The sequence below is a fragment of the Phoxinus phoxinus genome (genome assembly GCF_949152265.1).
Source record: "Phoxinus phoxinus genome assembly, chromosome: 7".
NCBI classification, from domain to species: Eukaryota; Metazoa; Chordata; class Actinopteri; order Cypriniformes; family Leuciscidae; genus Phoxinus; species Phoxinus phoxinus.
Window position 1 is genome coordinate 27642579 of NC_136882.1, and position 25796 is coordinate 27668374.

The 25796-nt window shown below is 37.7% G+C and overlaps 1 protein-coding gene across 3 annotated transcripts in view; it reads left to right on the plus strand.

The window, feature by feature from the left end:
* The first annotated feature begins 1485 nt into the window (after window positions 1–1485).
* vangl1 (VANGL planar cell polarity protein 1) overlaps window positions 1486–25796 on the plus strand; it is a 33627-nt gene continuing 9316 nt past the window's right edge. Inside the window, exons 1-6 of one of the 3 annotated variants that reach the window (XM_079619376.1) lie at window positions 1486–1758; window positions 10852–11069; window positions 15150–15285; window positions 23312–23746; window positions 24049–24224; window positions 25089–25222. In XM_079619376.1, coding sequence (XP_079475502.1) covers window positions 10999–11069; window positions 15150–15285; window positions 23312–23746; window positions 24049–24224; window positions 25089–25222 — 952 coding nt within the window. In that variant the 5' untranslated portion in view covers window positions 1486–1758; window positions 10852–10998. Of the gene's footprint in view, window positions 1759–3048; window positions 3352–10851; window positions 11070–15149; window positions 15286–18020; window positions 18098–23311; window positions 23747–24048; window positions 24225–25088; window positions 25223–25796 lie in introns of those variants that run through there. The other 2 variants (XM_079619375.1, XM_079619377.1) reach the window with 2 other exon arrangements.

The window sequence follows — 25796 nt, forward strand, 5'->3', positions numbered from 1 at the left end:
CGTTCCAAACCCGTAAGAGTTTTGTTCATCTTTGGAACTCAAATGAAGATATTTTTAATGAAATCTGAGATATTTCTGTCCTTCCATTGAAACATTGATCAGCAAACAAAAACAGAAGCTTAACTGAACCTGCTTAACACACGAGAATGAAACTCATTGGTTCTCACAAGTCAAGCGAACATGCTTCCGTTTATCGTGTGAGTTGATGAATGTTTATATGTTTCATCAACCTTGGAGTTACTATTGATGATCAGTTGAACTTCACAAACCACATTGCTAGAACTGACCGGTCCTGCAGATTTGCCTTATACAACATTAGAAGGATCAGCTGCACTGGTTTTCCAATTGGCGCTCGCATCAAATTCAAAGCACTGAGGTTTGCCTACAGAACAACCACTGGCTCGGCACCCCCGTGCCTAAACTCATTACTCCAGACCTATAGCCTACCATCCAGAAGCTTGCGTTCTGCAAGTGAATGGAGCCTTGTGGTGCCATACCAAAGAGGCACAAAATCACTCTCAAAGACCTTTACCTGGACTGTTCTCGGGAAGACGCATCTTTTTCGGCAAAACTTGACCCATTAATACTAACACTTACTATATACATATATACATATACATATATACATATATATATATATATATATATATATATATATATATATATATATATATATATATACATACACATACACACATACACATATATAAAACCTTTCTACGTGTACTGTGCTGGACTATCTGGGCCTGGTCACGGCACTTGAATATTGTTGCCCTATTGTTAGTTTGATTGCTTCTATATTGCTCTCCTCATTAGTAAGTCGCTTTGGATAAAATTGTCTGCTAAACGATTAAATGTAAATGTAATGTAGCCTAAATATTTGAATAAAAAGGCCTAAATTAAATCTTTTCATCATATAAGGTGATTGTGTTTCTTCAGAAAATTGTGAAACCGCTCAATTCATATGGATTAATTTTACGATCTCTTTATGAATATCGCAGTTGCGTAGCTGTCAATGGGACAGAAATCTCAAGATTTCTTTTCCAATATCTTCATATGTGTTCCGAAGATGAATGAAAGTCGTATGGGTTTGGAATGACATGAGGGCGAGTAAATTATGACAGACTTATATTTTTGGGTGAACTAACCCTTTAAGAAGTGAGTTTTTTGAACAAATCGATTGAATCAATGGGTCAATGACTCACTCTTAAAGAAATTCACTTGTCGCCACCTACTGGTGGAAATATGCATTGCAGGAAGAGTCACTTCCTGGTAAATCCTCCACTAATGCACACTGACAGCAAAAACAGACAAATAAAGTCTTAATACAATAATTCAAAAATATATAATAGCGTATACGTGAACACACACACACACACACACACACACACACACACACACACACACACACACACACACACACACACACACACACACACACACACACACACATATATATTCGCCCAATTAGACATACAGACTGGTACAGATGTGTGTGTGTGTGCGTGTGTGTGTGTGTGTGTGATGTATCAGTGTGCGTCTAATTAGAGGCGATAACTCCCCCTAGCGCTGCACACTGTAATGAGTCTCAGTCCCTCCACCTCTTCTGCCAAAGTGTATCATCTGAGTGCTCCGCCTGTAAAGGATACTATCATTACTGCCGTCAGATTGGTCGCAATGCATGAAAGTGGGTAAATCTGGGTATAGTGTATTGATCATTGGATCATTTTATCGAGGATGTTGGCGTGGCCACTATAGGTAAGTTTCTACTATAGCCTACCTATTGTCTATTCTTTTGTGCTCACTGGATTGATCTAAATACAAGTGATCAGCTTTTGGCGTTAGAAGACACTGGAATGCATGCTGTTAAAGTTCTCACGCCCAGCTGCTGTCTTTAAAAGGACAGATTTAAGTCATTGCTCATACAGAGTATTGATTATAGTCCTTATGACAGGGTTACAACGAAAATCATTATTGATGCTTCCTGACTACGAATTAACCCGTAAAATTCACTGTGCAAATTCATACTAACACACTACATTACACTTGATGCTAATATAGAAGCACCTGTGATGCATTTCTGTAACATTTCCTCTAATAATAAAAAACACATTTTCTTACGTGGGCTGACTTCTTAATGTGATCATTAATCTCATGTCTCGTGGCATCGAGTGCCAAAACTGCCTCTGGGTGGATCACGCTCGCACCATGTAGAGTGCTTGTTTTTATATTTCGTTATTGTTTTATCGGATGTATTATAGGCAGTGATTCCCCTTTTCAAAGCACATGGTTTGCATTCCATTGACTTGGGTGGTGTATCCATGACTAGAGATGTCCGATTCGGAATAGATTTGTTCTTTTGAGCCGAGTCATTTGAACCTTTCTGTTGAACCAATTCTCGAAGCAGCAGAGCAAAGGAATGGATTGACAAAACATTTAATAAAGACAAAACTAACTATAGTTTTATGGCTGGGGAAAGTGATCTAATGATAACATCTAACCATGGAATGACCACGGAATTGAAAAAGTAAAATCATATGGAAAAAAAGACTGTTAAAACCTGGCTGGTTGTCTTATGGTTTAAACTGGAAGTAGCTGGATTAAGCTGGTCTCCGAGGCTGTTCAAGATGGTCTTCCAGCCTGGCCAAGCTGGTGTCCAGCTGATCTCCAACTTTACCAGCTAAAACCAACATGGGGTGCGTTTCCTAAATGGTCGCAAAGTTCCGTCGTTACCAACAAGAGATTAATGGAATTTACGACCATAGTTGGCTGACGATGCTTTTGGGAAACGCACCCCATATCTTCTAAAATAAGTGTCCAAATTTTTATGCACTATTTTAAATCTTGATATTGTAGTGTTTTTATAAATATTTTATTGTTTTATTCTTATTTTTTATTTTATTTTATTACATTTTCTTATTATTGTATTATACTTTCCCCCATAATTTAACATCACAATGCTACTGCCTCTGGAGCACTATGAGCAATGAAACGAATTGGTGAATCCCCTTTCAACCTGTCTATTGAAATGAACTGTTCGAACGAACCGATTCTTTCAAATGAACCGGTCTTCCCAACGCTATCATTTACGCCCATGAGCTACATGCGATTTATGACCTCTTGCGGTTCCCGTTTCTTTTCTTCATCACAGAGTGTTCTTAGGCTGAGGGGTTGCACTCGAAATTATTATTGCAAAATGAAACGAATATATGTTAAATATCACATCGGATCATTTTTGTTTTGAATGCGTGGTGCGCATGGAAACAACGAACGGCTTGCAGGAATGAAACAGATCATTGTGCCTTTTTTACGTTGCGTAAAGAATTGCGTTGGATTAGGTGCCGCCAGAGGGTAAATTGATGCTTGTATTTAACTTTAATTCTGATTGACTAATTTCCTTTCTCTTGTTTATAAGGTATAAATCGTATAATCATGACAGAAAAGGGGTGGGGTTGATTATCTTTAAAAGGGTGCATGGGTCTGCAGTATTAATCTATCTTCTTTTTTACATGGCTACAAACACTTGGATGTGCTTATTATGATTGCTGATTTAAGTTCACATTATTCTCTGACTTTGTTTTCTATTCTTAAGTGTGGAATAACAAATGTTTGTTGTAATGTTTAGTCAGAGCATCACTCCAAAATGAAGATGATGTGAATTAATTGTACTGGGCATACACACATAGGCTACAGTTTTCTTCAGATACAGGTGTCCTTACTTACTGCAAGCTGTTATTGTAAAATGTGATCTGCAACATGCTCCTTATCTTGACTTGCTTAATAAGTGACATCTCTATTGCATTGAGTATATATAATCACTGTCACTGTGATGTTGCCAAGTTAGACATGTTCCTGGGTCAACATATTTTGTTGATCCTGGAACAACATTCCTGTGCGAATATTTAATCCTAACCCTAACCCTATCCCTACCCCTACCCCTAAACCTAACTCTACTCATAACTTATCCCTGAAATCAGTGAATAACACTGATGTAGAAGCACCCTTGGTGTAAGCCTAAAATTGACACAAACTGTAAACTTGTCCCTCAAATCTGATTGGTTGGTTGGAATGTTGTACCTGGTGAAATCACGTTCGTTCACCATAGAATCACACTGCTCACATCTGACGTAAATTCCCATCTCTGGACTTCATTGTGCTTCTTGGTCTCTTTCTTAAGGAAACTACTGCCAGCTAGTCTAGGCCAGATAATGGTGTTGGACCCTCATATCAATGAATTGTGAAACCTAAAAAAGTACTTAAACTTGAGTTAGTGTTGTGTTAGTAACAAATTAGCATATAGCTATTTTAACAGAGCATGTGTATTTCTGATATGTGTTGTATGCTGTGTTGTTCTGTCTGATAAGCAGTGGAAGTGCGTGTTTCTAAAGCACTAGGAATAAGCAATGAGCCAGTCTTTCTTGTAAAGCAGTAATTTTTTTTCTTTTGCACATCAGAAAACAACAGAACGAACAGTCACTTGCAAACTCTGGCTTTTAATCTGTCAGTTCAACTCTTGCATTTTATATCTGACAGCGCATTAATTATGCATTGGCCTATCTAAAAGTTTGATGTTCACATGCACTAAAATAACACTAAACTTTATCTCAAGAACACCACAAAGAAACAGGTCTCCCACATTGTTGTTTGAGTACCTGGAATGTATTTATAAACCATCTTTCTATTGCTATACACACACATTTGCCACACACGTATTTAAAATGGGATCGTTTCATGTTTAATACTTCAGTGTTTCAGTTTTGCTTTGGTAAAAAAAATAATTATACCAAATATCATTGTTTAAAAAGTATTCCAAGGAAGAACACGGAAAGGCATGGAGCCGTGAAACGTTGGACTTGATAAGACCTTGATAAGACATGCTTTCCCGTAGCTCAAACAGTAGAGCGTTGGTGCTTGCAACACCAAGATTATGGGTTTGATTCCCAGGGAAAGCAAGAACTGAGAACTGATAAAAATGTACCTTGAAATGCAATGTAAGTTGCATTTACATTCAGAAACTCACTTACACATTCAGTTTTAATTTCATAGTATCTTATACTGTCCATCACAACATAGTTGACCTGGTAACACTTCTAGCAAAGGCTTCTTCAAACAGCACCCAGGAGCGTTAACAACACTTATTACAGGGAAGCCTTGCTGTAAAATGCCTCAAAAGCTCACATGTTGGCCTGAGCTGCAATCATTATGCTAACCACACAAGCATGTGGTGTTTTTACAGTGAGATGAAGAGCAATGGGATAGACGATTCTTTTTTTTTTTTTTGCAGTGATGCTACAGAAGAACCATTTTGGGTTCCCCAAAGAACCTTTCAGTAATCTATTCTTAAAAGAGCTAGTTTCTTCTTAGTTAATGTGAAGATAATTTTAATCTAAAGATTGATGGTTTATTCATTTTTATTAACTCATTGATGGTTATGGTTCTATTTGAAACATTCAATGCTAATAGAATCTTTATTTTTAAGAGTGTATGAACAGTTTGATACTAACTCTGGACAATTACTCAAAAGTAGGTGTTTGCATGTGCTTATATATCTATAATAAGTGCGGTATTTATACAGAATAATGCTGGTTTATATGGCAAGATTAATATTTTAACCATCCAAATACTTTAAATACTACAGAAGTGTGAAGTAGCTATAAGGTTGCAAGTGTGAGAGTTGGATGTTTCACAAGCGCATGAATGAAATGCGTTAGGAACATATGAATGAAAGTCCATCTAGTAAATGAGGACTATACACAGTCACTAACAGCAGCTTTTGTGGTGTGTGTGTGTGTGTGTGGTGGTTTCCCCATACACACTACTCCTAAGAGACAGTTTGAGAAAGAGAGAGCTGTTCTGTGGATTGTGCTGGCTAAATATAGAGCTACCAATGTTTCTGACACAATTATTTAATTTCCATCTGGCCTCAACGCCCAGATTAAAGTGAGGAAGGCTCTATAATGCAATTTTTCTATTTCGTAGTCTTACTCTCTCTCTCTGTCCATTTCACCATAATAGACACACACAAGCATGTTATTTAAATTTTCTGTGATTTGAATTCCTTAGGGAAACTTGCAGAAGAGCTAATGTGCGTTGAAGACATGACAATGGGGGAACTTGGCAGGAAATTATTAGGAAAGGGGAGAAATTGTATTCGTACGTATTGCAGAATCAAACCTGTGCAGAATAGCTTCAAGCATTTTGACATTTTTTTTAAATGAACAATACTAAATGTAAAGTAGGCATGCAATGCTAACGTTTTTTCTTCCCTATTGTGGTGTCTGAGTGAAGCGGCTTCTTAGACAAGGAGAAATATAGAGCGGGACATGATTTTGTCCATCGGGATTGATTGGACCTATTGGCGTGATTTCATGCGAGTGATTGGTTGTCCCGCCATGCTGAATAACATGTCAAGAGAAGAGATGTCATTGCGAGAGGGAGGGGAAGATATTCTGAAAGATTAAGAGCGAACATGAATTAAACAAAAATAATGATGTGCATGGATAAATAATTTATAATAAACACCATATTCCATAAAAAAATAAGAATTGTCAATGTAGATTGTTATGGTGAATTTAAGATTAGCTGATATTTGCAGATATGTATGTTATATCTGTGTATATTCATGCATATGTACATACACGCATATCCTGTTTTATTTCGATCTGCATTAATATATGTCAGTTAATGTGTGTTTGCTTTTATGTGTCAGTCACGCTTGCTCAATCTGAAGAATACAGTGTATTTTTTTCTGCTTCTGTACCTTTCACTCTCACTGTCCCTCCCCCCTTCGCTCTCGTTCTTTCTGCTCTCTGATTCTGTCTTTCTGCCTGTCTTGTATTCTTGTTTAGTAAGGTGAAGAAATGTTATTGTTCTGCCTTTGATCATCCATGACTGCCTCTAGGGCAAATGTGAAAGTCTTCTGTGTGCATGTGTGTTTCTGCATGTGTGTTTCTGCATGTGTGTATGTGATATGCATTACTCAGCGCTTTGAACATATGTTAAAGGCTATGTTGGCTGAGTGGGCCTCTCTGTCAAATGATGTGTCTTAGCGCTGTAGGTGTAATGGCTGTGAAAATCTGAGTTTTGATGGCTAAATGTGAAAGCCTCTAGGGACTCTCCTGCTCCAGTTAGTACTACATTCTGACTATATGCTCTAGTAGCAACTGTCCATCAGCTCACATTAAAATATGCCAGTTTCTGCAGCGTATGACTTACTTTCTTCTGCAGAACACAAAAGGATTTTTTTAACAATGCTGGTTGCTCATTTCCAATAAAATGACAATAAATAGGGAATAGAATTTTGAAGGGCACAAAAATATTTTAAATGTGACTCATATTATGTCTTCCAAGTCTTGTGAAGCCATACGATAGCAATGTGACAGACAGGCTGAAATTGAATGTCACTGGTCATTGAAGGAAAATTTCTACATTTATTGCAGCATGAGCTTCAAACACTAAGTAGATGTTCAGAGCCATGAAATTCTTATGAATGTAATGGTGAGATACTGTGCCCATTTATGAGACCATAAGCCTGAGGCCCAGATATTAGAGGCCCAGACTAATATTACGATTTTAGAAATGGGCCCAGACAGAAGATTTTTTGAAAAATGCCTTTACCGTTTTTGCCCTTACAATGAATAAATATATATTTTCTTCTTCTTTTTTTATATACCTTGTTTTGTGTTTGTGCATCTCAATTTTAAGAAAAAAAAAGAGGAATATGCCCAAGATATGTTTGGTGAAAAAAGCTGAATATGCCTGCTGTTCGTTTCTCCCGTTTATTGTTTATCTGAACTCTGAAAACTGATAAAAGTCAATAAAGCAAGCCTGGTAAGATTAGAAAACTATTCACCTTGAATTAGGAATCTATGTATCCCAGATTTCAGATTTCAACAGCCTAGACAGGTCATCTAGACAGATCACGTATCAAAGTCTTCAAAACCTTGCATTCCTGCTCTTTACAAAAGAGATTTATTTGACCTATGCTGCCCTGTGAAATATGCAGCAACCCTTGAATTGTCTCCAGAATAGTAATGGATCGACACACACTGAGATAAGAAGAGTGAAACCTGTCTGAAGTTGTTAAACATTTGGCTGTAATTGCTTTCTTCTCCTTTATGATAGGATAGAATAATAACTTAAAAACACTTAGCCCTCAGCTTCTCTAACCTGATACACTTTCTGTTAGTGCATATGAGTGTACATGAAGTAACTTTAGAGGAATTCTTTGTGTGTGTGTGTGCGTGTGGTGTGTTTGTGTGTTTTCAGGGCACTATGAGGTAACCCCAGAGGAATGCTATGTGTGCTTGTCCAGGTCAGATTTCTCCCATTGATAAGAGAAATGAAGACTTAAAAGTGGTCAGTGGTATCTTGGCAAACTCACATACCACACATTGATCAGAAACATATCCGTAAATTACCTGTAAATTCTTAGATAAACCAGCAATTGAGACTATCATCCCATTTAAGGTAAACCACATGCTCAAAATAATTGTTTTTTTTTCTACAGTACATAGTTTAATATCATTCTCTTCTGATTTCAAGAGGATGGTATGAATACCTATAAAATATACAGATGTTGATAGGCTTAAAGAATGCAGTTAGAGTAAATATTTGCAGTGAATTTTTTGTTGGACTAAATGTATTAAATGTAGGCTAGGCAATTTCGGAAAGGCTAGCATTAAAAGCATTCGATCCCAACCTCCCTTCAGAGTGCTCTCCAAAGCCACGCCTCCTCCAAAACACGTAAACGCACACAGCCAGAGCAGAGTCTGCAAAGCGTCCCGAGAGACAATGTTCTGTCATGAAACTCTAGATGGCGCAGGCTGATAGGTCCTTAACTCAATCTGCTTGCAATCACATCATTTTCTATAAAGCACAGCTGATGTATCAGTAGCCAATGAGCTCGCTGCTCAACTTTCAAATACTTGGTCAGCATTTGCTGTAGCAGTTGCAGCATGCTTTCAGAAACCCTCCAACATCCCCAGCTCCACCTGCATAGATCTGCTATGGGTACTTCATGTATGCTATATTGTTCAGCAGCAGCAAGTCTTACTTGCTCACAGCAACGTGTTGTGTATTGGCAATAGCAAGATCCGTACTTACTCTGCAATAACAGCTGTAGCGTAGCAAATCTATTCGACCAATCCCAAACATATCAACTGTAGCTAGGTTTAAGGCTCAGGGAAGAATGAGGCGGGAACCGTGATCGTTCAACAAACTTAGACAAAATAAACAAACAACAAAATGAAAGTAAAGTGGCAGCCCATCACAGACAATTGCCTCATGAATTAGCAACAACGTACAATCCAGGCCTGGTCCTCTCTCGTCTTGCACTGTCGTCCCTCCTCCTTTTATCCCTCCGTATCTCCTCGCTGGTGGCGCTCATTAGCACTCGTGCCACCGGAATCGCTCCGTTCCCACGTCTCTCGGCCCCACCCTGCTTGCCACATCAACATTGTCATATCCATTACCATGCCAAACACTCCCAAGAGTTGTTATGACAGAAATGAGTTATTTGAGGCCCCCAGACTTTGTGTATTTTGCAGGAAATGTGTGAGGAAGAAAGTATAATGCACAATTTAATTCCATCATGATGGTTTAATGCAAGTGACTTGTGATGGAATACATTTGCTGTGCCATGCTGTGATCAAATTTTTAGACTTGTAAATCCTCTTATAGGTGTGTGTGTGTGTGTGTGTGTGTGTTGATGTGTTGGTTGCTTTCTTTGAGATGGCAGGTGGCACTAGTGCTTGTATGCACTCCAAATGAGTAATTTATGAGTGGATAAATCAATGCACAAGGTCTGTGCTGAACGTCTCAGTATAGAGCCTTGATACTATTGGTTTGCTAGTCTCATGAGACTCTTTAATGACAGTGTGATGTTAAAAGTTTTTTTCCTCCAGAATAACCGTTTATGTTTTTGTTCAGGGCTTATGAGTAACATTACCAGGCCAGCATGCTGGCTTAGGGAAAATGCATATGTCTGCTATGCGGTTGTGTAGTCTCACAATTTCAAAGATCAAATTTAAAGCAACGCCATGAAACCGAGCACCCAACAGTCAGTGCAGAATTCCCTGAAGGTGAAGAACTGAGGACCAAAAAGGCTCAAACAGAACAGAACGGCTAAGGAAAATAGCTTCCACAAGAGTTCAAGTGAGCGGGCAATAGGGGCATAGTAATGAAAAGGAATATCTGAATAGTAATGAACTACAGTAGATATCCTAAGGATCATACCTTCCATTCTTTAATAATTTATCACTAGCAGATATATTCCAGCTAAGATGGAGGAAGCGGAAGGCAAATGTGTTTTTTGCAAGGGAAATAAATTTAGTTTGGCTTCTGAACTGGCTAAAGTTGAGCAGTACTGAACCAAATGCACCTTGAGCTTGCCTTAGGCTTTGCTTGTTGTTGGCGTTCTGAATGTATTAGTTGTCACTGTATTGGAGAAAAGCAATGTAAAAAGAAGTACGAAATGTGGGCTGTTAGGTTGAGTTTTAAGTGTTTTTTGTGGTTAACAAATGTGAAAATGTTTATAAAAAAATAAAAATCAGTATGTAAGTAGATTAAGACTGTAGAAGACTAACTTGATAATTTGCAGTCTTTCACAGCAGTGGAAGTCTTAACAATACATTATTGTTAATAAATGATTCTTCTATGAAGAAAATGAATGGGATTTTTATTTCTGGAACCAGTTCTTTTCTACTGACTTGAGATAGCCCTGATATTTTTAAGAGCTCTGAATTCAATAATGTACATTATTATAACATGATTGTATTGTATTTGATGCATTTATGGTATAAGGTAGGAGTTTGTTAAAAAAAATCTCTTCCTTTCTCTTTCTCTCTTTAGGTTAATGCTTGATAACAGAAAGCCCCTAGAGACGATCCTGTCATCTTGCGCAACTTCATGTATGTCCTGATCATCGTCTGCACTTTCACTGTCTCTACATTCCTCCCTCTGCTGTGTTAAACCAATCACAGCACAGACACCATTGCCATGGACACGGATTCCATCCACTCTGGTTATTCCCACCACTCCAATAGGTCACGAGGGTCAAACAAACAGAGGTAAAGGACTGAACTGCCTCATGTGCATTCACATACATATGCATACAGTACACATCATACTCTCTTTCTCCTCTCTTGGTTTTTCCCCCAGATTTATTCATGCAGAAAATGAATATTATCATCATGAAAAGATTTTGCATTTATTTCAAGCTTCAAGAATATTAACAAAATTAAGTGAATTCGTCTGTGGAATGATTCTGTTGCTCATTAGTGACGGGGTGTCTTTAATTACTTTCAGATTAAATTATTGAGAATTTGCCTCTGATGATTCTACATTATTACTTTGAAAAGGTAATCAGTGTCATAACTCATTAAAGAAATAGTCTTGCTTAAATGTTCGCTCTGTAATTTTTCTTCATTAAAAATAATACTAGTCAAATATAATTACCGGTAATATAAAATATGCTCACATTAGATGAAGACTCTATTTGTGTAATTCTAGATGCATTTAAACAAACAAAATAAGGCTGTTAGGTTGAACTCCAAGATGTGTGTTTGGGTGCGCAACAACTGTGAGATTGCTTGAGTGGTTTCCTATCATAAATAATTGTTAATGCTTGTATGACTTTTAGCTCACAGATTTGGGTGTAATTTTAGTTGCTGTGAGCTGAGCCAATTCTCAAATTCTCCGAGCTCTCCTTGTCAGTGCTTTCTGATATGATTTAATGCTTTTAGACTGTTTTGACCCCACCCACTGTAATTAGGAAGTTATTTATTGAGCTTCACTATTGTTAGGTTTCCTATAAAAACTCAAGTGAAAGGCCCAAACAGGCCTGTGGAATTCCAGCATTAAAGCAGAGAATGTGCATCTTCAATGAGAAAGCCACAAATGCATGTCCTCTTTCTGTTAGCTTTTAATTGTCCTGCCACTTTTTACTTGTGTATCTCTCTTTCCTTCGTTAATACTCCTATCAGTCAATATTTTGGATGAATTATATCTTCCATCATCTCCATATCTTACGGTAATCGTGCCTGTTTAGTACTCAGTCTGGTTTTAATCTTTTGCATGGCAAAAATGGTCCTTGAAAGATGTGCAAATGATAGTTAAAACAGTGATTATTAAAACATATTCACTTCATTTTTCACACACCAGTTTCAGAATGTCTAGTTCTCTCTGTCTATGTCTATAGCATACACTGATCTGGCCACTTTACCTTGGCTCAGTGGGCAGGATCAAAATAGTTTTGTCTAATTTCCAAACGAAGCTGAGCTCCACATTTGACATCAACACACATTTATAATGCCTGGGTGGGGACGGACACCTCAGTGTTTCACCAGGGGCTATCATACTGCCTCTCCCATTCAGCCTCAACACCCAGTTTATATAACTTCTAATTACATTCCCATGCTTCCTGCAGGGTATTTACAATACTGCAATACACACAAAGTTGTGTAGATCTGCACTGCTGGGAAAAGGGGCTTTGTTGTTTTATTCATTGATTGCATTTTTAAAGAATCGCTTTGGGAATTCAATGCCAAGACCTTTAGCACTGTTAAAAGCAAATATAAAGAAGTTTAGTCTTGAAGCCTTGAAGGGAGAACAATTAGAGAATATGGTGTAGCAGTTAAAGATCAGTTTGAGGTTTAAACCCAAATTGCAGGTAAAGTTTTTTTATTTAAAATTTTGAATTATTATTATTATTATTAAACTATTTACATTTTTAAAATATTTTTTAAATGTAAAAAAAAAAAATGAAAATATTACTGGAGAACTAATATTTAAATCATATATTTTCCCACATCATACCCAAAGTACCCATCGACAGTAGACATTGGTAGACAACCAGTGGTGGATGCTTTCTCCCCAAAATTCAGAGAAGTGGTAAACAAATATAGTTTTTTAATAATTGATTGTTCATATACATGGCTGTCCACGAATCTTGAACTTTGTACTTTGTTGAATGTTGTAGCAGCTGTTTGGCTTAGTCCCTCAGGCTCAGCTGTAGATGTTCTATAATACGACACAATCTCATTCCCACTATGCCCAGGCGGTCCAGGATTAGAGTTAAGCAACAGGGGGGCCGGGGTCTGTGATGACTAGCTGTAAAAGGAAAGGAGCATTTTAAGGGTTGTATTGGAATTAATGTTTTAATATAAGTTATTTTAGCTAATCAAAACATGTACCTTTATAAACCGTCAACCAGCTTCCAAACTTAACAGTTAGAAGTCATTGTAAGACAAAAGCAATTCTCTAATCCTCATAATGCATTCTCTTTAAACATACTCACTGATCTATAATCAGAGAGTCGCTTTAGAAAAGTATAGTTGAGTGGTTCTCAGCTGGTGGGTCGCATATCTGTTCTGATAGGGTCACGGACTAGGGTGACCACCTGGTTATTGCTCTGTTGCAGGACAGTATGTGATTTTGCGGGACAATGCAGGACACGTGTGTGAGAGATAAAATTACTGGCACTCAGTTTGCCCAGGTTCAAGTAATAGAATATAGCCTATTTATTCTACAGAACCTAATCAGTCTGCTAAATATACTAAACTAAGCAACAGGCTAGTGGGTAAAAATCACATTTAATTTATACTCAAATAAATTTCCTTAAGTAGAAACCTATTTATTTTCCTTTATTAGATTAGACTATGCAAACATTAAATTATTTTTTGTTGGATCTGGGAGGTTTAATCAGGATGTTCTTATCCAGTATGTGTGTAGATGAAGTCCTGGCTGATGTAGCTGTATTCAACAAGTTTTTATGAGGTCCACACTGATTCCTTTGCTCCGTCTAGTCGTCAACAGCTGAAAAATCCCTCACTACTAATTATGCGTTGGTTGATACATTTCCCGCTCTAGCTGGAACATACAGCTGTGCAGTGTGCACATGGATAAACACAATTTCTTATATTTCTTATTGTAGTATTGTAAGGGAAGAAAAACAATTCATAGTTTAAAAGCGGGAGACAGCTTACATTTAGCTGGACATGGGACAAAGCTCCCAATTTGGTCACCCTATCACAGACAATATCACAAGACAACAATGCTTAGGCTACTAAAAAAAAAACATTAACTGAAATAAAATAAAATATAAAATAAAATAAAAAACGTTTTGCCAGGGCAAATTTTCTCATTAAATAAATAACTTTTTCTAAATAAACTATACAGGTATAAAAAAATAAAAATAAAAATTACAAAAACACAACAAAAACTAAAATGTTGAAATGTAAATGATATTAGTATATCAATGATATTAAAATAACACTAATATAGAGTAAAAAATATATATTAATTTGTTTTGTGTAGTGAATTTATAGCTAAAAAGGTGAGAACCACTGGTATAGTTTATTTTCTCAAGTCAAAATATTCAAATGCCAGACTCATTTTCTGACATCTCCAAAACCTAGTTTGGCTGCATTAGCTTATCAATATGCCAACGTCAATCTCTATTGAAATAAATTGCCAGTCAAATTTTCCATGTGCAGAACAATTTTTGTGGGGTTTTTATGTTGCACGTGGAGTGTTCCAAATCATTATTTTGTGAGGTTCTATGACCGTTAGGATGCTAGGTTGTGAAACGAACATCAGTTACTGTAACAATATCATTTTCATGCCTCATTGCTGTGTATTGTTAAACACAGACAGCAAGAGATCGAATGCTGTCTTTGCAGATATTTGCAGAGCTATTTGCTGATGTCAAGATTTACTCAGAGCGAGACGTCTATGTCTGCTTTTGTTTGATTGTGTGTGTGTGTGTCTGTGTGTGTGTGTGTGTGTGTGTGTGTTCAATAGTGCTGTATTTGTTTGAGTTTATCAATTTTGTTTTATTCTAAGGCTTACCAGACATTAGCTATGACTAAAAAGACAGGAATGAGCCAGAGAGTGAGGGAGAGAAATCTGTGCTTGGATTAGGGTCGTCACAGCTCACTGCATCTAACCCAGTTTGCACCAGATGCTCCAGCTAGGGCATGGCCGAGACGGCGCTATAGAGGAAGCCAGCACGTGTCAGTGAGAGGATGAAGAGGGAGAATGATGATGGTGGTTATCCTGTCATTAGTGTGAGTGTGTTTCCCTGCTCCCATCGCCATGGCGACAGCGTTTCCCTCACCTCCGTCGCTGTGTGTGTCTCTCTCGTGCAGTGAACGCAGCAGCAGGGATCGGCACAAATCACACAGCCGTGACAGCAGCAGCCGCTCAGACAAAAATGTCACCATCAGTGCATCGTCAGCCCCGCCACAGCAGCCGGATCAAGGCTCCGCCCCCACAGATGCCCAGGTGAGTCAGACACTGGATATATTTCAGAGAATCAATGTGATAGTGGGTATCACCATTGTACCCTTGACGTAGATCCCTTAACTAACTCCAGAGTAACTGAAGCTGTAAATTGCTTGAATAAAACAACCCAGCAGTCCCATGCTTCAGACTGACAAAGATTAGAGTAAAGCAATGGCTTCTTTTAACAGCCAGGCCTGTGACGCCTGGCTGTTAAAAGAAAAGAAGCAATTATATAAAAATATATAAAAAATGAAAAGATCATAACCCTAATTAAACATATTTTAGCTAATCAAAGCATGTTTTTTTTTAAAAACATATAATTTTACATAATATCCATTAGATTTTTAAATAAAAAAATATACTACACAACCTTTCAAATAATTGGACTCACTACAAAAAAAAGAAAATAATTTTATTCAGCATTTATGCATTTATGCATAAAAAAGAGGCTTGTATTATGAACATTTATCAACCCTAAACCTTTCGAATGGTACTGTATATATACTGTATTTTTTTTACATTTTTATAATTATCTATATGCTTATTCCAAACGTACAATAAAAATCGCCACACATGCACATCATGTATACATAGTGTATAGATGAACAATACAGACATTCTTGTTGAATTTAATGCTGCTTTGCATTATGCAATTGTGCAGAATGTATGATGAAACTGTATGTGATGTCAAACGTCGGCATCTGTCATATATTGAATTCTGAGCTCACCTCAGCAAACACTGGTCATAGTTAAAGAGGATAACAGGGATTTCAGACAGTGACATGCTCCAGAAAACAGAAAAATGCATTTTTTTTTTTTTGTATTGAATGTTCTTTGCTGCCAGAGTAATTCATGTGTGAAGTGCTCAGTGTTATGCCAGATTAAATTAAAGGAATATTCAGAATTTAAACCTCAAAATGTAGTCCCACCTCAAACGGACAATTTAGACACATTTACAGCTCAACTAACAAATATTATTAATTTATATATTTTTTTATAAAAATTACAAGCTTCACATTTGTGCTTTTTTCCGCTTGCCTGCTATTGCCTATTGTGAAAGCAAGCCACAGATGCGGTTCATGCTGTTTCACACCTCATGCATAAACAGCATGCAAGCGGAGCTGCAATAGCAGGCTCGAATTGTGTTTTCACACTAACATCGTTTCTGTTGGATGAAAGAGCTGGAGCTTTATACAAAAAAGTGATTTCTGGGTTACCACAATGAGTATTGGGAGTGAGCGATTGAGAATTATATTTCCGATTGTGAGCTGGATCCCATTTACATCCAAACAGCAATTAATCCACAATAGAATCCAAACCCCAAAGATAATACACATTTTAAAGGATCTGGATTCAGTTTGATTTACTGATTTGCAGTGTTTGGGTGTTTGTCAAATGGCAACATTGTGCTAATAAAATGGTTCATGGTGTAGTTTTCAATTGATTTTCTGCTGTTTTCAGCACACTAAGAGTTGCAAAAAATAGGCTTAACAATTAAACTTTATTGGCAAAATAAATATTTGCTGCCTTTTAATATTTACATATCTGTTTTCCTGTTATGTTGGTTATCGTGATGAAACACTGGCATAGTGATTATAAGTGATTATACTGGAATACTTATTAGAGAGACAATGATTACAAAATCGAGTGTAAATCGAGATCTGTGTGTGTGTGTGTAATGAGGGGGTTTTGTGTGTGTAGGAAGATATGGAAGATCGTAGCGACACACATCTCAGTATGAAGGGACGTCGCTTTGTACTTCCTACAGGGTCTCAGTTATTCTGACCTACTTGGCTCGCCCTCAGGGGCAAAAGGCACACAAAGTTTTTATAGGTCCTCATGCCTGTCTACATTAATTTGTGCGTGTGTGTGTGTGTGTGTGTGTGTGTGTGTGTGTGTGTGTGTGTGTGTGTGTGTGTGTGTGTGTGTGTGTGTGTACACTACATTTATCTTGAAAGGACTTTATATGGAAGAATTCTGATTGAACAGACCTAGTTATATATATATATATATATATATATATATATATATATATATATATATATATATATATATATGCATGCATGCACTACCATTAAGAAGTTTGGGGTGAGTAAGTTCTAAGTCTCTTTTGAAAAAAAATTATACTTTTATTCAGAAAGGATGTATTCAATTAATCAAAAGTGACAGTCAATTTTTATTTATTTTTGATAAATAATTTATTAATTAAATTGTTAATAATAAGAAATATTTTTGGGCACCAAATAAGCATATTAGAACAATTTCTGAAGTGTGAAGTGAAGACTGCTGAAAATTCAGCTTTGCCATCACAGGAATAAATTACATGTTAAAACATTAAAATAGAAAAACAGTTATTTTAATTGTAATAATATTTCATGATATTGCTGTTTTTACTGTATATTTGATCAACTAAATGCAGCCTTTACATTTTTTTTTTAACAGTTGTGTATATGCAAACGAACATGAACCTTCCAATAGCACCATTTCAAAATTGTTAAACATTAGGTAGGGTTCATCTTTTCATAGATCATTTGAATTAGAACGGCAGATCTCTTGATATTAAAAGGAGCAAATGCACACTGGTTTATTGATAAAAATATCTATAGTAAACCGAGGAAAGCCCCTGGCACTGCTAACAGGTTAATGCCGTGCCCTTGAACGGCTGTCAGGTCTATTCTTCCCTGTGTAATTTCATCATGTTGGCTCTGATCTTCTTTCGTCTTCCTGTCATTCAGCCTGGGCCTCTGGAATGTTGTCTCCAGTGAGGAAACTTTAGACGTTAGTGAACAGAATGACTTGGAATAGCAAGCATGTAAGTCATAACTGGCGTGCTAAGAAAGGGCCTGTGTTTATGTTTGCTTGTTGTGCCCTTTGAGTGTGTCTTTCTTGCTAGTGTCATTTTTATTTATAAAATGATAGATCTAGCTCTGTAATTTTATTCGATGATTATCAAAGGCTACATACATAGATATATCATCCATTGCTTCAACCTTAAATTAAGGCACATGGTGATATTGTCTGGCATTAATCTAATGCCTCTATAGAGTGCTGCAGTTATTACATATTTTTGTTTGTATTTTAATAAGTGTTGAAGCCTTAATACAATTGCCAGAAGTAAAAAGTTAAGCATAGACCGCAAACAAACGTCACCACCATTAGGCTTCCAACAACTCTCTCATTCTTTATTTAAAAAAAATAGAAGATAGACTAGTTTGCAAGAGCACAATTATAAACACAACGAGGTTATAAAAGTGGACTAGGGAGTGAGTTTTCCTGTGCGCTGGGATGACGTTTAATATTCTCAACAATTTAGCCACCTGCTTAGTAAAAGCTTTATAATATTAGGCACCTGTCAGTTTAGTAAAAATTTGTTTCTTGAACTAGTGTTATCTACAGACCTTGTTCTAGGCATTTAGTCGAAAACTTGCTTACAAAAAAAAACGTTGACTTCAGGACGATGGAACCAGAAGTGCTAAAATACTAACTCGTTTTTGGGTTTTGCCTACAAAAAAACGTTATCCCCGCAGCACTCTATCACCAATGACAGATGTCTATTTTAGTCCCTCCTCCTTACCCTCAGATTCACTGCTTGAATCAAAAGACTGCTTGATTTGGATTCCTCTCGCCTCTCATAGTTACTAGCCCAGGGTCATAATGACATACATAAATCTTACCTGTCAAAGCCCGCTTCTATTCTTTCAAAGTCAGCTACAATGTCCCGGGTTCAATACAATTTATTTCAGAATCAAGAAAAGTATCTGTCAAGTACTACTGTGTATCATTTTAAATCATTATGCTCTCATGTCTGTGATTCTATAATAATGTCTGTATCCTTTATGTTCCTTTCAATTTAGAGTTGTAAATCTGAGCAAAATGCCTATGCAGGTTTATTTTGGAAAAAAATGAGAGGAAAGGGATGGAGGGTGGAGAGGAGAGAGGTGCAGGAGTTTCTCACACTTGTTTACCACTCCCTCTCTTCCTGCTTTTCTTTCTGTGGTACAGCTCAGACTGTGGCTCCGTGACAGGGAAATGAGCTGTACACGAGTCAAGCAGTACACTAACACACACACACACACACACACACACACACACACACACACACACACACACACACACACACACACACACACACACACACACACACACACACACTATTAGCTGGGTTGTGTGCTTCTTTTGTCTGTCTCAGTGGGGGAAGCACATTCAGCAATGTGGACTGTAGGCAAAATGGAACAGATCAGACCACAGTCCTGTACAACAGCCTTCCCTCTGGTCACAAAGAATTTTTTTCATGGAATTGTACTTGAATAAAATATAAATAAAATTGTTGTGTTTGTGTTAACCGAAAAGAAAATTCTCTAATTTATTCACCCTCATATCGTTGACTATTTAAACTTGAAAATCAAACTTGAGTATCATAAATAATGTGAACTGTCCTTAATCTTTTGAAACCGGGGCCTCATTTCAAATTGTTGCCATATTAACACATGCTTTCTAAGTATTGTCAAGTTAAAAATGATTCAGCTTTGGAGTTATTTTATTAGGCACATATTGCTGTTCATGGTTAACCGATTAATAAGAATGTTTCTTGTCCTTTCATGTGGGCCACTTCAGTTTGTTGCAGCCATTCAGCTCATGAAGTCATTTAGAACCCAAATGTAATTTTCATTGATATTAAACAATGCTTTAACTGGTGCAACTGATTTCTTTAAAGGGGTCATGACATGAGAAACCAAATTTGCCTTGATCTTTTGGTATATAAGAGGTCTTTGTACCATTAAAACGTCCTGCAAGTTTCATAGCTTAAGACGTCCTCCCCATTATAAACGAATCATTTATTTAATCAAGCTCTAAATACAGCTCGTTCTGGATCCATGGTAAGAAGTGACGTCACGGTACGAAGTGACGTACCAGCGTTTGCATATAGACCGCCTCCAGCAGAAGACAGTTACGCTTAAAGCGCAAGGCAACTACGCTCATTTCGTATCGTTGTCGCGCCCGCGCGCCGCGCGCCTCACAAGTGTTCAGTGGACGGACAGCGAGTGGGTCTGTGTACAGGGAAATTACGATGCCGCAGATGTGCTGTTCCTGGCTGTGGACAAACAACATCTTTGAATACGCTGCGAAAGATCCAGTCGTCAGGGAAAAATGGATGCACTTTATTTTTTGCGGACGTCTCAGTCACGGCTGTGTTAGTTTAAGCGTGTGTTCTATACATGTGAAGGATGACTGTTTTGAGCTTTGCCAGAAAACTGTTGCTCAAAGATAAGTCCGTGCCGTCTATTCTGGGCTCAACAACGACGACTCAAACTGTAAGTAATGTATTTAAAACTTTAAACTACTTTTTAAATACGCTGAAAGATCCAGTCGTCAGGGAAAAATGGATGCACTTTATTTTTTGCGGACGTCCCAGTCACGGCAGTGTTAGTTTAAGCGTTTGTTCTATACATTTAAGGATGACTGTTTTGAGGAAAAAATCCCAATATGATGCTGGCTTTGCCAGAAAACTGTTGCTCAAAGATAAGTCCGTGCCGACTATGGGCTCAATAACGGCGACGCAAACTTACTTTTTACCATGGCTAATATAAACACATTTGTATAAGAGAATCTTGAAAATATGTCGCCTTTCTAGTAGGCCTACATGTGATAGAAAATTAAAAATGTTGCCTTTATCAATGCTGCATCTTCAAAGATGGGCTGTGCATGCATTTTTGTCCGTGGTACACCCTATCATTTCATTGGAATTAGTTAAATAATGTTAAACTGTTAGCAAATGAAGCTATTGGATAATTATGCAACAATAATCCGTTTTCAAGTGTCTCGGGTTAATTTTTTTTTATTAATTCAAAATAGTTTCACTTTCCATGTGGACACGGGCTGATCCAGTCTTCGTTGTTGTGGTGATGGTTCATTTTCCTCTGATTCTGGCTCAAACATAATAAGGTTTTATCATTGCCAGAGCCATCGCTTCGCATGCATCACCCGCTATTAAACAGTTACGCCGAATCCGCAAACGTTCTGGCTGGGGGCGTTAATATTGATGCATAGGCACTGACGTTAGCCAATCATAACAGTGGCCGTTAACACTGAACTCTTAAAGGGGAAACACCCCCAAAACAGACTGTTTGAACCAGAGGATGAGAAACAGGGTGGGAAAAGGTCATAAATCACTACATTTTAAAAGTTTTTGGTAAAAAAAACTATAGTAATACTATAATTGCACCTAAGGGAACATAATAATAAAATAAAAAAAACCATGTCATGACCCCTTTAAAGTGTCCCTATTGTGCGTTTTCAAATATTACCTTTTATGTAGTGTGTAATTTAGCTGTGGGTGAATGTAAAAGGTCTGCAAAGTAAGTGCACGACAAATAAAGTTATTGTCTCTTAAAATAAATAATAAATTCTGGAGTTGTCAGGAATTCCAGTCTCACTTCCTGTTTCATACTTGCATAACAATGTAACACATTTGCATAATGCCTGCCTATGATTGGCTGCCTGTGGATAACGTCTGCTTTGACCCGCCCTCAAACACTAGTTGTAGCTGAGGCCTGGAAGAGTTTGGTTCGTGTTGTCAACATGTTGAGAAGACGCCGTTTTCAGCACTGCGAATCCTCTTTGCATCTTCTTCAAAAGGATAAAGACTCGCTCTGGAATTGATACAGGAAAAAAACATCATCATCGTGTTGTTTGATCACAAACGTACTGTTTGTATCACTGTTAAAACAAGCACTAAGGAAGCCTCTGGAGCTGAAACTCAGATAGTAACAGATGCTTTGTTAAGAATTCAGTGCTCACAAATTTAAGTGTAAATGTGTTTTTGACAGCAGTAGCTGCCTCTGGTGCTAGCCAAACGCCCTCTGGATGTTGACCCCGAGACCTCATCCAATGGGCTCCATTTTTTTTTATAAAAAATCTTATGTGCATCTGTGTTTGTGTTTCCACCACCTTTTACAACACAATATGCTTCTTTAACCTTTTCCATCTGCCATTTCCTCACTTCTGATGATCACGTGTAAAGTTATTTTTGCACAAGGGTTGCCGCAAACTCTAAACTGTAGAACAGAAAGGACATTTCTTTACTTTCTTTTTTTTAAATTGTCAAATGAGCTGAAGTCATCAGGCGTAAACAACTCACTTTTAATTTGTCACTATTCTTCTCAATTACCACCAGTAATCCCTCCATTTTGCTTTTGTTGCATATGTGCATACCCCTTATTGTATTTATTAGTTTTATTCTTTGTTTCTCTAAGAATCTATTCTTTGGTTCAGGTGGAGTCCATCAATACCAGATTTTGCAATACCAGGTTTTGCTCGGCCATGTTGCAAAGTTGCATCAGTGTTTTTCTTAAACTCTTTGCATTGAACTTAGTGAATATATTCAATAGTTGGCCCAGTATTTGCTGCACGTGTCTGTATTTTGTGTCTGTTTTTATTATGATAATAATATTGCTGTCATTTACATGAAATGAAAACTCTCTCAATTCAGATTAAATTGGCTAAACTACATTACCATACAAAATACAGCCTCTATTCATACAAATAAGCAAACAAATCCATAAATAAATATATAAATAGTTGCAGATGAATTACTGTCCTTAGTGCAGAATAATCTTTAATGGAATTCTAATCTGCACTGCATTTCACATTCTAGTGGCACTGGCATGGCTCAGACGTCCTTCTGTTAGAAAGTTCTCAATTGTTGTTAGTGTGTCTCTCAGTTCTCAATCTCATTTATATGTAGATGTATGTGAGTTTTGGGTATTTGCCATTAATATATGCTGATGAGGGAGACCTAGGTACTTTCGTACTGTCTGTCTAAATTAGCTGTGAAGCAGATTTGTCATCTCACAAACAGGGAGAGAAAGGGGAGCAAATCAAAAGCTGTAAATCTGTTTTTTTTCTGTATTATCGATCCTGAGTGCTGGGCTTGGATGTTAGGCTTCTAAGATAATGGGGCTTTTAGCAGTATGTTGAATTTTTTATGTGCATGATACAATGCTGTTCCTCTCCCACCTCTTGATAGGATGACAACTGGGGCGAGACCACCACAGCGGTCACCGGAACATCAGACCACAGCTTGTCTCAAGAGGACTTGGCTGGCTTCGGAAAGGAGACGGATGGTCCAGTTGAGAAATTGAACTGTATACGCTTCCTTCCTTTGGCCCTCACCCTCCTCCTGGGCCTGCTGGTCCTGGTCACCCCCCTGTCCTTCTTGGTGCTGCCCCAGGTTGTGTGGCCGGAGCGCCTTCAGGCTTGTGGTACTGCCTGTGAGGGCCTGTTTCTCTCACTGGCTTTCAAGCTCCTCATTCTCTTGCTGGCTGGCTGGGCGCTGTTTGTGCGACCGACGCGAGCCTCCCTGCCCCGGATAGCAGTGTTCCGCGCCCTGCTGGGGTTGCTCACACTCCTCCTGCTGCTCTCCTATTGGCTGTTCTTTGGAGTGCGCATCTTGGACTCACAGGTATGGGAAAATGTGTGTGGGCACCATAAAGAGTCAAGAGAAACATGTTGAGATCTGTGGAATTGCATTTGTTTAACGTTTCCTTTAATAATATTGTTAGTTTCAGCTATAATAACTTATTGGATGAGCCATGTTCAAACCCACATATACAATTATATATGTACACCTGTGACCATGGATCATAGTTTTTGCAATTCCAATTCCCCCCCCCCCCCCCCCCACACACACACACCTTCAAAACAAATTCAGTGCATGTCATTTTGACCCCCTTGGTTTGTTGTTTTACTTTCTGTGCTTGACAGGAAGAGAACTACCACGGCATAGTGCAGTTTGCAGTATCATTGGTGGATGCTCTGCTGTTCATCCATTACCTGGCAGTGGTTCTGCTGGAGATCCGGCATCTGCAGCCCTGCTTTTCGCTCTGTGTCGTACGCTCCACTGATGGAGAGACTCACCATTACAACCTGGGACAACTCAGGTGCCAGCGGATGACCAAAGCATTAAATAAAATAACTACAATATGCTTTTTAACTGTCCGTTACATGCTCTGTAGTTAAAAGGCAAAATAAATAGGAACTCACTAGTCACACTTCAAAATAAAATTTCCAATTAGTACCGAAAATTTCTACAGCACCAAAAAGTTTAACATAGCTAACTAGTTCTTTAGAAACCCATCTACCGGTATGTAAATATGTGTCTAAGAGCTTAGAAACCATATTAAGCAGATCAAAGGATCCTTTTGCAGTGATTTTTTTTTTAGAATTGGGTTCTTCATTGAAACCCCCCCAAAAAAATGTGTTTTGCCTCTGTAATTGCACTGATTTTATGGCTGAGCTGCTTTATTGCTTAGATATTATATGTGCTTGTCTGTATACACAAATGTGTGTGTGTGTGTGTGTGTGTGTGTGTGTGTGTGTGTGTGTGTGTGTGTGTGTGTTTGTACTGTTTAATGCATTAATAATGAGTTGAGGTTGGGCCAAGGGAAAAATGTCCATTAATCACCCCATTACAGACACTCCCTTTGCCCTGCGTTACTTCCCTTCTCCCTTCCTCTCTCCTGCCCACCGCTTTCCTTTGTTCTTGCTCTCATTGTTTCATTGGTTGGACGTTTTTGATCCAGTGCTACTGCAGAGTCAAGTGGCAGCACACACACAATAGCAGAGTGAAATCTATTAGTATCTGACGTCTGTTTAATGAAATATATTATGGAATTGTCTGTTCCTGTGTTTTAAGAGACAACCAAATCCCTATTACCAATGAACATGACAAGGTTTTTTTTCCTCTGTTTTTTTTTTTTATACAACGTTGATCAGTCTGTCTGTCTCTCTCTCTCCCTCTGTAGCATCCAGCGGGCAGCCCTGGTAATTCTTGAACACTATTATAAGGATTTCTCAGTTCACAACCCTGCCCTCCTGACGGCTGCTAAGTCCAGGGCAGCTAAACATCTGGCTGGGCTGAAAGTCTATAATGTGGATGGTGAGTTTAATCTGTGCAGAATCACTGTCTATTTTCTGACTTGATGCTTATTGTTCTCTTGACCAAGACATTCTGAATTATTAATTTTGGAATGGTTTATAGGAAAAATGTAGATGTCTTTAATATATCAAATGTTTCTCCTAGATAGCAATGAGAGCCTATGTCTTCTGCTTCACATGCTATTGTTCGGAGTAATAGACTCTAGAAATGCAACATGTCTCCTTAGATTTTCAGAAAAATATGTCACAAATTGAAAGTCTGTTATTTCAACATGAAACATTCTCATGTTCTTACAACATCAAATTATCTGAGAAATGCTATCCATGTGTAAATGCCATTTTAAAACCATGCATTGCATCATAATACATTCATATTACATTCATAATCCATATTACATTAACCTTTTTTGACTTTGTATATGAATATGCATAAGAATTACTGGTACACTTTACAATAAGGTCTCATTTATTAACATTAATTAATGTGTTAACTAACATGAACAGCGCATTATATCTAAAATCTATTTTGATTATCTTTTTTATTTTTAAAGTGAATATTTTTTATAATCAAAGAA